This window comes from Hypanus sabinus, chromosome 1, assembly GCF_030144855.1.
Source record: "Hypanus sabinus isolate sHypSab1 chromosome 1, sHypSab1.hap1, whole genome shotgun sequence".
NCBI classification, from domain to species: Eukaryota; Metazoa; Chordata; class Chondrichthyes; order Myliobatiformes; family Dasyatidae; genus Hypanus; species Hypanus sabinus.
This window is the reverse complement of record NC_082706.1, coordinates 132,418,516-132,433,598: the sequence shown is the minus strand read 5'-3', so window position 1 is coordinate 132,433,598 and position 15,083 is coordinate 132,418,516. Positions and strand designations below refer to the sequence as shown.

General features: G+C 40.2%; 1 protein-coding gene across 4 annotated transcripts in view; it reads left to right on the top strand.

The window, feature by feature from the left end:
* ldlrad4a (low density lipoprotein receptor class A domain containing 4a) overlaps positions 1-15,083 on the top strand; it is a 234,852-nt gene that overhangs the window by 210,699 nt on the left and 9,070 nt on the right. For 3 of the 4 annotated variants that reach the window (XM_059976617.1, XM_059976608.1, XM_059976622.1), the window contains one exon: positions 1,122-1,276. In XM_059976617.1, coding sequence (XP_059832600.1) covers positions 1,122-1,276 — 155 coding nt within the window. Of the gene's footprint in view, positions 1-653; positions 671-1,121; positions 1,277-15,083 lie in introns of those variants that run through there. The other variant, XM_059976627.1, reaches the window with a different exon arrangement.

Below are 15,083 nucleotides of genomic sequence, written 5' to 3'. Positions count from 1 at the left end.
GTGGAGCTTCAAATGTATCGTATTATCTTGTGTGTTCCTTTCAATTCCAGATAAAGGGATCCTGTTACAGTATAAATTGACAAATAATATGTGAAGATAATGTCTAACGCATACAGATATTTTAAAAGTCAGGGTAGTAAGACAAGAAGCAAAAAGAAAAATACTTTCAGCATCTGCTGAGTGTTGTCCTATCCATTTGTTAGCCACACTTAAACAGTTTGTTCCAGTTTCTCTTGTGGTGAGCTGGTTGAAGGACTCAAATTAAAGTGTCTAGTTCTGTTCCTGTTTATTTAACTTAAGTAAACAATTCGCAAGAAAGCTTTTGTCAAGCAAAAGGGGCAAGTCTACAAGAATTATGTTTTCACATGCAACATCCTGCTACATTGTATATTCTCTACCACGGATTTCAGTTGATTCATGGTTATTGTGCTGCATTCGACAGTGTTTCAGTCTAGCACCTGGGGGACTTGTTATATCTGCAGTTCATCAAGCTGTTAAGTTTCATGCTGCTTACCTCACAGCTCTAGCTCTGCATTACTCAACTCTAAAAAACATGTTCAATGGCAGCTGGATCGACATCGTAAAGCTGCACATTTTATCATGCAGACTGATAATCTGAATGTCACCACGGTGAAGGTCAGGCAAGCAAATGACTGGATTTGGGGAAAAGGTAAAAGGAAAACAGACACTAGCATCTTTAACATCTTTCAATGTCTCAGGATACCCCCAAAGTATATTAGAGTCAATTAAATAATTGCAATGTATTCAATCAGATTGTCCACACCACACTGCCACGGGAAGATAACCAGTTTTGAGTGATGTTGATTTGTGGTGATTATTGGCCATGTGACTGGGAAAAATCACCTGATCTTCAAAATGGGGACTTTTGAGAACTGAGTGAAAAATTAATAACACATACCTTAATATAATACAAATGCTAAGGTTTGCAAAAGAGAAATGTCTTAATGTTTGTTTCAGTTTAAATATTTCATGACCCGTTTTTAAAACAGCAAAGAAAATGTTAGGGGCAGTTGCTAATTAATTCTCCTTCAAATTTAAATGTCCTGATGTGACATTCTAAGCAAATGACTTACTTTTTCTTTTGTGTTTTGTCATTTCAGCTGAACAAGAATTTGTGAAGATAATCATCATTGTTGCAGTAATGACTGTGATGGTAGTTGTAATCATTTGCCTGCTAAACCATTACAAACTTCTAACACGGTCTTTCATAAATCGGCAGAGTCAAGCGAGACGGCAAGAGGAAGCATTGCATCCTGTAAGTTTAATAAGTGTTTACATACTCAAAATGGAAACAATTTTCACAAAATGGAAATGCAGAAGTAGCTTAAACATCATTTCAAAGATGTATTAAATGCATGATTATCTTTAATTTTATTTACTGCGTATTCTGCTGTTGAACTGCATTTTATTAAGTGAGTGAATTTGCATTAACTTGTCTTAATTCTCAGGACGTTGAAGTGTGCCAAAAAATATAGCTACTTCTGAAAATCTTTATTGTTCCATTTTTTCCAAAACATCTCCATTTTGTCAGTGGACATTAATTTTTATGTTTCTAATGTAATTTGTGTTAACTATTACAAGTGAAAGGTAGAAACTTCCTCTCTCCCTTTCTCTTCACCATCTACACCTCCGACTTCAACTACTGCACAGAGTCTTGCCATCTTCAGAAGTTTTCTGATGACTCTGCCATTGTTGGATGCATCAGCAAGGGAGATGAGGCTGAGTACGTGGGAAACTTTGTCACATGGTGTGAGCAGAATCATCTGCAGCTTAATGTGAAAAAGACTAAGGAGCTGCTGGTGGACCTGAGGAGGGCTAAGGCACTGGTGACCCCTGTTTCCATCCAAGGGGTCAGTGTGGACATGGTGGAGAATTACAAATACCTGGGGATACAAATTGACAATAAACTGGACTGGTCAAAGAACACTGAGGCTGTCTACAGAAGGGTCAGAGCCGTCTCTATTTCCTTTTTTTTAAAGTTCAAAATACATTTATTATCAAAGTATGTATAATTATACAACCTTGAGATTCGTCCCCTTACAGGCAGCCACAGAACAAAGAAACCCAAAAGAACCCATTAAAAAAAGACTGTTAAAAACCCAGTGTGTAGAGAGTGCCATCAATAAAAGCAAGCAGATAGCGCTGAGAACTGAGGTGCCCAAAGGAGAGTCCGTTCACAGACCATCGGTGCAGCAGAGCTGAGTAAACGCCGTGGAGCCGTGAGCTCAACAGTCCTTTACAATCTGGCCCGGTGCTTAAATTGTTGCCCAGACATCGAGACTGAGGTCCTTTAACATCTGCCGGAAGATGCTGAGGATGTTCTACAAGACTGTGATGGCCAGTGCTATCATGTTTATTGTGTGCTGGGGCAGTAGGCTGAAGGTAGCAGGCACCAACAGAATCAACAAACTCATTCGTAAGGCCAGTGATGATGTGGGGGTGGAACTGGACTCTGTGACGGTGGTGTCTGAAAAAAGGATGCTGTCCAAGTTGCATGCCATCTTGGACAATGACTCCCATCCACTCCATAATGTACTGGTTAGGCACAGGAGTACATTCAGCCAGAGACTCATTCCACCAAGATTTAACACTGAGTGTCATAGGAAGTCATTCCTGCCTGTGGCCATCAAACTTTACAACTCCTGCCTCAGAGTGTCAGACACCCTGAGCCAATAATACGTACACAACGCTGGAAGAACTCAGCAGGTCAGGCAGCATCCGTGAGAAAAGATCTTTCCTCTGATTGGTTTTCCACCTGGCGCCTCTAGGCCCTACCCCCTCCCCTATCTCTATTACTGGGCTTCGGCCCTCTCTAACCCCCCCCCCCCCATTCCTGATGAAGGGTCTCGGCCCAAAACATTGGCTACTCTTTTCTCACCGATGCTGCCTGATCTGCTGAGTTCTTCCAGCGTTGTGTATGTATTCTTTGATCCACAGCATCTGCAGTTGTATTTTTATACCCTGAGCCAATAGGCTGGTCCTGGACTTATTTCCACTTGGCATGATTAACTTATTATTTAATTATTTATGGTTTTATATTGCTATATTTCTTCACTATTCTTGGTTGGTGCGGCTGTAATGAAACCCAATTTCCCCTCGGGATCAATAAAGTATGTCTTCTGAAGAGAAGAGATTGCACAATTCCATGTTTAAATACAAGATATCAATTATAAAGCTGTTGGGCCTTGTCACAATCCTTCTGGTATCATACATCATAAAACTCTTTAAACACAAGAGCTTCTGCAGTTGTTGGAAATCTTGAGCAGCACATACAACATGCTGGAGGAACTGAGCAAGTCAGACAGGATCCATGGAAAGGAATAAAAAGTTGACGTTTTGGGCCAAGGTACTGATAGAAGGGCCTGATGAAGACCTAAATTGTTGAGTTCTCCAGCGTATTGTGTGTATGTGGCTCTTAAAATTCAGTGTTTGCATTAGGTTAGGAATCTGTGTTTGAGGCAAATAATCTGAATTAACTTTTTTAAAAACTGGACTGATGAGTGGTCTGGGCAGATAATTAAAGTACAAAATCGGTTGCACAAAGAGTTGATTGGATGGATGATAATTAAGAAATATATTCAATTCTTAATTACCCAGAGGCTAATTTACTGAATCAGAATCAGGTTTATTATCACTGACATATGTCATGAAATTTGTTGTTTTGTGGCAGCAATAAGTGCGATACATAAAATAATTTGACATAAAAGGCATTGATCATGTGGATAGTCAGAGGCTTTTTCCCAGGACTGAAATGGTTGCCACAAGAGGATACAGGTTTAAGGTGCTGGGGAGTAGGTACAGAGGAGATATCAAGGGTAAGATTTTTTACTCAGGGAGTGGTGAGTGCGTGGAATGGGCTGCCAGCAATGGTGGTGGAGACAGATACAATAGGGTCTTTTCAGAAACTTTTGGGGAGGTACATGGAGCTTAGTAAAATAGAGGGCTATAGGTAAGCCTGGTAATTTCTAAGATAGGGACATGTTCGGCACAACTTTGTGGGCCGAAGGGCCTGTATTGTGCTGTAGGTTTTCTATGTTTCTAATTACTATTAGTTAAAATAAGATATATTAAAAATAAGTAAGTAGTGCAAAAAGAGCAATTAGTGAGATAGTGTTCATGGACTGTTCAGAAATTTGATAGAGGGGAAAAACTTTTAAAAATGTTGACTGGATGTATTCAAGCTCTTGTACTTCCTTTCTGATGGTAGCAATGAGAAGATGGCATGTCCTGGATATACTGGCTTTATGATTAACCATTTGAGGGAGAGAAAAAAAGCTCACACTTCTAGCTCAGTGACTGGTAGGAAGGTGCAGTACTGTGATTACCTCCTTTGGTTGCAGTTGACTGATTTTGTTCTTTTCAGGTGGTGGTGGCGGTTGTTGTCAGGAATACCACAAAATCCCTGCTCTGTACCTAATCTCAAATTTCCTGTGGGTTAAGAACTTTTCATTGTCCTGGGGATGTGTAATTTTCTTCAGAACGCCCCCACACCTGCTTGTGGAGTAGATAGAGGAAAATATATGTTGTATTGCTATTGGATGGCCAGTCAACATTCCCAAAGCAGTGGCAAAACTAGATAGGTTCTTGAAGGCTATTGAGATCATTGGGTAATGAGCAGTGGTCCTATTGGTAAAGTAAGGTCCTACCAGTAATTCCTGTTTTTGCTGATTAGCCTGGCAGAGGTGGAAAATGAGTTTGTAAAAAGAGGACAGAGCCTCAAGTATTCATGTGGATTTGAATATAGATCAAGTTGCTAAAGTCTTGCTTTGTGTAGTGGGTGTAGGGGAAAGTGCTACTCAAAACTGAAGTGTTGACTATTAATCTTGATGGGGCTGGTTACTGGGCTGTTTTACATTATTCATTTTGTTTTGTATTCTCTGTGAAGGTGCTTCCCTCCATTATCCTGGATAAATGAAGTGAAAATTTGTAAAATGACTCTTTCTTCTATAATTCTCTGTATGATTGAACTTAATCCATAAACATTTGTAGTCGTATGATTTTTAACATCACCATTGCTATTGTGAACAGTTTTATTTTCTAGACTATTTGGGAGTGTTTGAATGAATGCCTTTGTGGATATATAGCCAAGAAAAGGCAGATAAGTTCAATTTCTCCCAATTAATTTAAAAAAGTTAGCAGACCATGGGTGTCTGTTTTTACTTTTATGGAGATAATAGTTTTTAAATCATTGCCACAATCATAAAATGAAGTTAGATTGGGTTACAATTAATGAGTAACCTGTTGTCTTTTAAAACTAACTATACACAATTTCACTTGTGTACTATTCTAGAAACCTCATGCCCCAACCTACACCTTTATTCACCTCAACAATGATACAACCTACTACAAGAAATTTAATTCTCTTTCATATACAAAAACTTCTAACATTCTCAAAAAGTAAGTGGAAAACATTTACAGAGATTTTGAGAGAGTGCAGATGCTGGAATAATGAGAGAAGTTAGGAACAATCCCTTTAGGCGAGGCAGCATTTCACCTATAAATCTATGAGCGTCAATTGTGCATTCGGTACTCCTAGTATGAACTCCTCTACCTGAGCTGCATATTGGGTGATTGTTTTATTGAGCATCTTCAATCTGTCTGCCACAACAGCCAGATTCCTCAGTGGCCAGCTATTTAATTCATTATACTTTCATTATACTTTATTGTCACCAAACAATTGATACTAGAACAGGACAACTTCCATACCAGGTTGTGATGCACCCTAGAAGAATGCTTTCTACGGTGCACCTATAAAAATTAGTGAGGGTTTTAGGGGACAGGCCAAATTTCTTCAGCTTTCTCAAGAAGTAAAGGCGCTGGTGGGCCTTCTTGGCAGTGGACTCTGCTTGGTTAGACCAAGTCAGGTCATTTGTGATATTCACCCCGAGGAACTTAAAGCTTTTGACCAGTTCCACCTGCGCACCACCAATGTACATGGGGTTGTGCGGTCCGCTACTCCTTCTGAAGTCAACAACCAATTCTTTCGTCTTGCTGACATTGAGGGATAGGTTATTGTCTTCGCACCATGCCACCAGGTTCTTAATTTCCTCTCTGTACTCAGACTCATCATTAGCCAAGATACAGCCCACAATTGTGGTGTCATCAGCAAACTTGTATATTGAGTTTGATGGAAACTTGGCTACACAATCATGGGTGTACAGTGAATACAGCAGGGGGCTGAGTACACAGCCTTGTGGGGCACTGGTGCTCAGAGTGATTGTAGAGGAGAGCTTGTCCCTATTTTTACAGCCTGGGTCCTGTCTGTGAGGAAGTTGAAGATCCAGCTGCAGATCTGAGTGCTAAGACCCAGGTTCCGGAGCTTAGGAATCAGTTTATTTGGAATGATGGTATTAAAGGCAGAGCTGTAGTTGATGAAAAGGAGCCTTACATATGTGTCTTTATTCTCCAGGTGTTCTAAGGAGGAATGTAGTGCCAGAGAGATGGCATCTGCCGTTGACCTGTTGCTCCAGTAGGCAAATTGCAAAGCGTCGAGGTTGACCGGCAGGTTATGGTTGATGTGTGCCATAACCAATCCGCTTGAAGCACTTCATAGCAATTGATGGTAGAGCCACAGGTCGGTAGTCATTCAGGCATGCCACCTTGCTTTTCTTTGGCACCGAGATTATCGTTGCCTTCTTAAAACACAAGGGGATCTTAGACTGAAGCAGGGAACAGTTGAAGATCAGCAAACACTCCAGCTAGCTCACTTGCACAGGCCCGGAGAACCCGTCCCGGGTCGCCGTCTGGGCCCATAGCCTTCCTTGGATTTATCTTCAGGAAGGCTCTTCTAATGTCCTCCTCGGTGAACGATGAATCTTGATGCCACCAGGTCCGGTTCATCCAGAGGAGGCTGGATGCTCCTCTTCTGTTCAAATCTTTCCATTTCCACATTGACATGTCTGTCCATGGCTGCCTTTACTACCATGTGATTGCAATGAGGTTGTCTCTTGATTTTTCTAACTTTTGGAAACCCTTCCCCTTTTTCTCTCTCTCCCTCTACCCACCCAATTTGCTTGTCCCTGAGTACCCTTTCTCATTCCTCTTCCCTGCCCCCATAACCTAGCCTTCACCGTCCTCCCTCTGGATCCACTTCCCTCTCTCATCATTCACCTGTCATCTGCCAGCCAGCCCGTGCTCCTTCCTTTCCTATTCTAGCTTCTTATTCTGACTTCTAATGTCTTTCTTTCTGGTGTTGATGAATGTCTTGGCCCAAAATGTCATCTGTTTTTTTTCTCTCCATAGATGCCGCCTGACCTGCAAGTTCCTCTAGCATTTTGTGTGTGTTGAATGACATTAAAAGAGTAGGAAGTTTAATGTATTTTATTGCTACATCAAGAAGCAATTTTTAAAGTAGTTTTGGTTCACATTTTACTTTTCTGCTATTGATGTTGCTAACCACAAAGAGTTTAAGAAGAATATACTGGGCATTCTACAGATTTTTTAAAACTATAGTTATTTCACAAAGTTATCTGCAATTCAGGGATTCTTTAAATCCTCTTCTAATTTCATGTTCATTCATTATCAGAAGGCTCCTATCATCCAATGCTGCCATAATTACTTTAAGTTTTTAGGTATCTCGTCCAACTAGGATAAGATATGTTCAGTGTTTCTTCTGCCATCTATTTTTTTTTTTGTTTTTCTCAGTCCATGTGTTCTTTTTTTTTCTGTCTCTCACTCTATGCTTTTATTTTGTTAGGTCTCGCGCAACAGTCATTCCACATCTGTTACTATGCCAGAACTGTCTTTTTAACTATATCATTTCTCACAGCATTTAACTTGATATTATATCGCTCCATTTAGATTTTGCTTCAACTCCTTTCAACTTTTTTTTGCCCAGGCCACTTTAATACTGTCGATCCAACAATGTATTCTACCAGTTTAATGCCACTCAGTTAATTGACATGTTCTTCCCTGATTATATGGCAGCCAGCATTCTGTATCCTAAATAATTTCTATCACTGGCTATGTAGACAAGCAATAACAAACAACAAATGGATCAATCTAATTGCACCATCCCATTTTGAAAATGGAGCAGAAATATGATCATAATAATGCCTGGAGTTATCCATAATGAGAGCCAAGACATTTTGGCAGGTAAAGGAGAATATTTCATCTGAAGGATATACCATTCACCTCATGTGATTATGCTTGATGCTATCCTAGCTGTGATTATTCAACATGGGAGAAGCCAGATTTTAAACATAATGCTTTCATGTTTGGTGATTATGAAGTGTATTGGTTGAGACATTTCACACACTTGGCTGTCACTGCTGCACAGCTGCTGTTCATAATGCTGCCTAGAGGTATGTAACCTTGTCCTGTATTTTGTTTCACTGTGCAAAGGCATTAACAAGAAGTAAATCATACAAATACGTAATGTAGAAAATAATACAAGGATACATATGATTAAGGAAGGAATAGGCTTGCACAGAGCATAAGCACCCATTTAGATTAGATGAATCAAATATTTTTTCTCTCTGTGTAGTCTGCTCTAAGCAAACGTGGATTCTGGATGAAAGATTTCTGCCCAAAAGGTTGACTGTTTATTCCCCCCCCCCTTCCCCCCCCCTCCAAGATGCTGCCTGTCTCGCTGAGTTCCATCAGCATTTTGTGTATGTTGCTCAAGATTTTCAGCACCTGCAGAATCTCTTGTGTCTATAAATCTGTTCCTAACTTCCCATAAGAACACAAGAAAATAGGGCTAGGCCACTCAGCCCCTTAAACCTGCCTCACCATTCAATGTGATCATGGCTGATCTAGGCTGGTTTCAACCTCTCTTCTGTTCCAGTTCTCCATAACCATTAACTGCTCAATTCTTGCAAGCCTTTACCAGGATCCACGAACTACATGCTGTGCATTAATTCAGCATAGTCCAAGGACAGAGTTCACACAATTGGTACAGAGATTTGATGATGTGCATTTGGTTGAAAAGGTGTATGAAAGATCTATGGGATAAATGAGAAGAAGCAAGTAAAATGGGATGAAGCTCACATAGGGTGCAAATCTGGGTGCAGACCATTCAAGTTGGATGGTACATTTTACAGCTCGGGCAACTGCCAGTCTTCCATTTAAAAAAAAATACCTTGCCCAGCCTTGCACCCTGGAAACTTTCCAAGGTGCAAATCCATGGTCTATCGAGACTAATGGAGGCCTACGCACACAGACACACACACACACACTTATGTGTTTTGGATTCTATATAAACATCTGTGCTAAAAATTATAAAGTTGGGTTGTGTTTATTGTTCTAATTAGTTAATATATAAAATATTTTTCCATAACTTATTTAAATTTCGAAAGCAATTTTTACATAGGTTTTGCATTATGAATGCATAATAAAGAATATGAATATTAAAAATAAACTTGGCAAAGAGAAAGGATCTAGTACTTTACCAGCATATAGGATGAATAAACTCTTCTCAGGCTTCCAGCCAGGTTGGTATAGGCTTCGATTTTAACCAATGTTTCAATGACAAGCTCTGCTGTCTTTGTTAGGGATGATGCCTAGCATATCTAGTCTGGAATAGATGTGCCTAGGCATCATCCCTGATGAAGATAGCAGAGTTTATCATTGAAACGTCAGTTAAAATCGATACCTGGCTGGAAGCCCAAGAAAAGTTTAGTTGAAACTTAGCAAAGTAAATTATGGTAAATTTTCATCCATGTACATGTTTAAAAATAGATAATATAATACATATGTTTAATTCTATAATTAATTTCTCCACTTTGGAGAAATGGAAAAGTTACTTTAGAAAAATGTTGTGGAGTTAAAAGTACCATGATTAGTGAATAACGTTACGTTCTTGATGGCTGTCATCTACAGTCCCAGAAGAAGCTGAGCTTCATTAGCTCTATAAGTGGCTTGATCAAGTCTCATAACTTTTCACTCCACAGTTCTAATAGTGAAACATTGCTTTGTGCTCTTGCTTTTTATGTAACTTATTCAAAATAATTATATATTTGGTACATATTTTGAATATTTTATTTCTAACATCTATATTAGTAAAATAAGAAATATTAATATTTTGTATTATAGTTACCAATTTTTTTACTATAAGCAGATATTAGAACTTTTTGTAAGAAAAAAACGAACTGCATTCCATTTATTGTTGCTGTAAATTATTTTTCTTCAAGTTCACATCCACCTAATGAGCATTTTATTGATAAAGCAACTGTAAAATGCTCAAAAAGCAGAGTGTCCGCAGATAAAACCCAATTAATTAAATAAAAGAATGCACAGTGGTGTGCATACTCAGACTTTACAGTGCTTTTTCTTAGAGAAAGCAACTGTGTGTGAGTAATTCCTTTGGGTTCTTAATTATGTCAATTAAGGATATTATATTTTTCCTTGGATGACCCCAACCTATTTGTGTATCTACAGTGGATATCACTGCATTAATGATTATTTTGTTATTTAATCTGGTAACTGTTAATTCATCAGCCTTGTCTTTACTAACTTATTTTAGTTTCATTGAAATGTTTTTGGAACTTTGAATTCAGAAAGAACACCAATGAATTTATAAAGAATATGATGTCACCATCTGAGCATATTAGACTCCAGCAAGTGATGATAGGAATGTTACAAAGGAGTAGGCCATTCAGTCCTTGAATTATAAATATCAAATGCATGAGGACCTTTATGATAATCAGTAAATTGTCTAGTAGTAGGATATGCAGAATAGTACTACTACGTCAACTCGGGCCTGGGGGCTGGTGTCGGGCACGATGACGGACTCTCCACTCCTCCCTCTCCCTTATCAGTGTGTTCAGTTCATCTACGTTAGCCGCGCTGCTATCTTCTAGGAGCTTGTTGACCATACTCTTGGGAGGGCGCCCAGGGTTCATCCTTCCATGCTTGGGCTCCCATGTGATGACTAGGCTGGTAGGTAGCTCAGGGTAGCATAGACAGTGCCCTGCTAGCTGCAGTCTTCTTGCCTTGATTTTAGTAGTGAGCATCAGTAAGTCGTCATAGAGCTCAGCGTTCACCATGTGCTGTTGCCAACTCACATCAAGAGCCATCCGGAGCATTCGTGTATAGCAACCATCTAGTGACTTTCACGTGGCCTTGATGAGTGTCCACGTCTCGCATCTGTACATGAGAATGGACTCTATGACTGCTATAAAGATCCTCTTTTTGAGCCCTCTGGTCAGGTTCGAGCTCTAGATTTCCTTCATGTCATCCATAACCCTCCACACCAGCGTCTTCCGTATCTTTATGTCCTTCTCCGAACTCATTATTCTTGACCCAAGGTACTTGAAGTCTAAGACTTCACGGTTTTGAGAGTACCCTCGTCGCAGTTGAATGCCATGTACTGTATTTTAGCATTTAGATGAAGTACAACTTTATTGCGCTCAATTTTCACTTTTGTCAGTAGCTGCTGTGCTTCCTCCATCTGGTCAGAGAGCAGGACTATGTCATCTGCAAAATCGAGATCTGTGTGCGTAACTGGTCTGACCCTTTTGGTTCGTCCTGGTTTTATGGTAAAACCAAGCTTGTCATGATCTTTGGTAGCTTGACGTAGAGCGTAATCAAGGACAACTATAAAGATGTAGGGTGCCAGAGTATCTCCTTGCAGCACACCAGCTAGGAGCTTGAACACTGCTGTTTCTCCGTCTGGTGATACAACTTTCGCCATGGCTTTGGTAGACGGTCTCAGTAGACGGTCTGGCACTCCGTAAGCTTTCAGGATCTTCAGCATTTTACCTTGATGTTAGTGGGTGTGAATAAATTCCAATAACCTCAAATATTCTCAGGAATGAAGCTCAATTTTTAGACTTTTTTTTCCTACTGGCAAAATCAGCATTTACCTTTTATCCCTAACTGCCATTGAAAAGTCTAACTATTAAAGATACTCCCAAAATAAAGCTCTGAGATTTGGACCCAGCAATGATTGTAACGGTCACAGGTTGGGAGGTATTGACAGAGTAGCCTTGGCAGTACATTTTGTAAACAGTACCCAGTCTCACTGTAGTTTGATGCTAGAGGATAGGGTACCAATCAGTTAGACTTTCTCATGTTTGGCATTGGGCTTCTTGTATGATCTGCACTCAGTCAAGCTATTGGGAATACTTCATTAAAGTCCAAAGTAAATTTATGTAACACGGGTTTACTCTGGTTCAAAGGTTGGCAATCAATGGTGATTGTGTGCTGCAGGGGTTGGTGCTGAGCCCGCAACTGTTCACAATATACATTAGTTATCAAGTGTAGTGTATCTAAGTTTGCTGATGATACTAAATTGAGTGGAGTGGAAAAGTAAATTGTGCAGAAGATATGGAAAGTCTGCAGAGAGATATAGATACTGTAGGTTAAAGAAGAAGAAGAATAGCCCTTAACTGGGGCACCGTCTTTTGATGGTGTTTCCGTAGCAAGCTATTCTTGCTTTCACAAGGCCAAGTTGCTAGCTCAACGCTCAACCCGACTTGGATTTGAACTCAGGAACCTTCGCTCTGGAGTCCGGCACTGATATTATTACGCCACCAAGTGGGAATACTGTAGGTTAAGTGAGTGGGCAAGGGTCTGGCAGATGGAGTAGATTGCTGTTAATGCAAGGTCATCCACTTTGGAAGAAAAAATGAAACAGCAGATTACAATTTGAATGGTTAAAAAAAATTGCAGCATGCTGCTGTGCTGAGGGACTTTGGAGTGCTTGTGTATGAATTGCAAAAGGTTGGTTTGAAGGTGTAGCAGGCTATCAAGAAGGCAAATGGAATGTTGGCCTTCATTGTTAGAAGAATTGAATTTAACTGAATTTTGCTAGAGGGGGTGCTGCAACTGTACAGGGTACTTGGTGAGGCTGCACCTGCAATACTGTGTGCAGTTCTGGTCTCCTTTCTTGAGGCAGGATATACTAATGTCAGAGGCGTGCAGAGGAGGTTCACCAGGTTGATTCCAGAGATGAGGGGGTTAGACTATGAGGGGAGATTGAGTTGCCTGGGATGGTACTCGCTGGAATTCAGAAGAATGAGAGGGGATCTTATAGGAACATAAAAAATTATGAAAAGGATAGATAAGATAGAGGCAGGAAAGTATTTTCTACTTGACAGTGAGACTAGAACTAGGAGACATGGCCCCAAGATTCAGGGGAGTCAATATAGGATGGAGATGAGGAAGAACTACTTTTCCCAAAGAGTGGTGAATCTGTAGAATTCTCTGCCCAATGAAGCAGTGGAGGCTACCTCAGTAAATATATTTAAGTCAAGGTTGGATAGGTTTTTGCATAATAGGGGTATTAAGGATTATGGGGAAAAGGCAGATCGGTGGAGATGAGTCCATGGCCAGAGCAGCCATGATCTTAGTGAATGGTGGAGCAGGCTCAATAAGCCAAATGGCCTACTCTTGTTCCTATTTCTTATGTCCTGATGTATTAACTACTTTTTGTATGATTTTCCATTCAAGGACACGTGTGTTCCCATACCATCAATATCCTGACCTGTAGACTGACAGCAAATCCTTGGTGTGTTGGGATTTGAGTCTGTCACTGCCAGATGCGCAGCTTTGTGCGCTCACATACCCAGGGAGTATGTGGTTGATTCAGTTGATTTTCTGGTCATTGGTGATCCACAAGAAGTGGGGACTCAAGAATGGTGATGATATTGTTTTTCAAGATTAAATGATAAGATTCTCTCTCTTGGAACATAGAATTGTTACAGTACAGGATGTCAGTCCACAATGTCTGTGTTGAACAGAATGCCGAATTAAACTAATCCCTCCTGCCAGCACATGGCCCATTTCCTCCTATTCATTTGTACATTTTAAAACCCCTTGATCACCATTATTGTATCTGCTTCAATTACTACCTGTCACAATGGCACATACCTCGCCGCTTGAAAAAAACACATCCCTTTTAAACTTTCCAGCTCTCACCTTAAAGCTTCTGAACCCTCTCCAAAGCCACTACCTCTTACCTGTAATGGGGCAACCAGAACTGCACACAGTAGTCCAAGACTGCTTAACCAACATTTTACGCAGCTGCATGACTTCCTGACTGAACCCCTCGTGATCAAGGTAAACTTGCTACATTCCTTCTGTGTACTTGCATTGCCGCACTCAGGGAGGTAAGGATTTGGACCCCAAGATCCCTCTGTATGTACTGTAAATGCTTTTCAGGATCCTGCCATTAACTGTATATTTTCCCCTTATATTTGACTTACCAAAATGTAATATCCCACACTTGCCTGGATTAAATACTATCTCCTGTTACCTCACACATAATGTATTTTAAATGTCCCACTATGTCCTTTTGATGACCACCTTCACCCTCCACAACTTTACCAATTCTTGTCTTGTTTGCAAACTTACTAACCAATCAGCTTACATTTTTGTTCAATTCATGTAGATGCATCACAACTAACTGAGGCTTCAGCACTGATCTTTGCAAAACACTGCTTGCCACAGGTCTGCCACCATGACCCATGTCTTCAATGGGTAAGCCAGTTTTGAATCCAAACTACCAATTCACTGTGGATCCCATGCATCTTAATCTTCCTGATTATCTACCATAATGAATTTTGTAGAACACTTTCCAAATAAACACTACTGTCTCATCTACTCTCATCAATCACCTTAGTCACCACCTAAAGACTCGATCAAAATTTTAGGACATGATCTGCCCTGCACAAAGCTATGCTGACATAGCTCATGTTTTTCCAAATGTGAGTAAGTCCTATTCCTAAGAAGCCTCTCCAATAGCTTCCTTACCATAAATGTGAGGCTCACCAGCCTATACTTTCCTGGATTATTGCTGTGTCTCTTGAATAAAGGATCAACACTGTCTACTCTCCAGTCGTCTGGGACTTCACTGGTGCAGATGGACATTGCTTGGGATTTCTGTGGGGCATGGATGTCACTTATTTGCCCATTCCTTCACTTGTGCAGGTCTTGCAACATACAGACATGCTTCATTCTCTTACGTACTTTGAATGGAACTGATAAATTCTGTAATCATCAGCAAAATCTACAATTGTAGCCTTATAGTGGAAGAAATGTTGTTGATGATACAGCTGAGAATAGCTGTGTACAGGACATAGTGTATAAGATGATAAGAGGCATTTATCATGTGGATA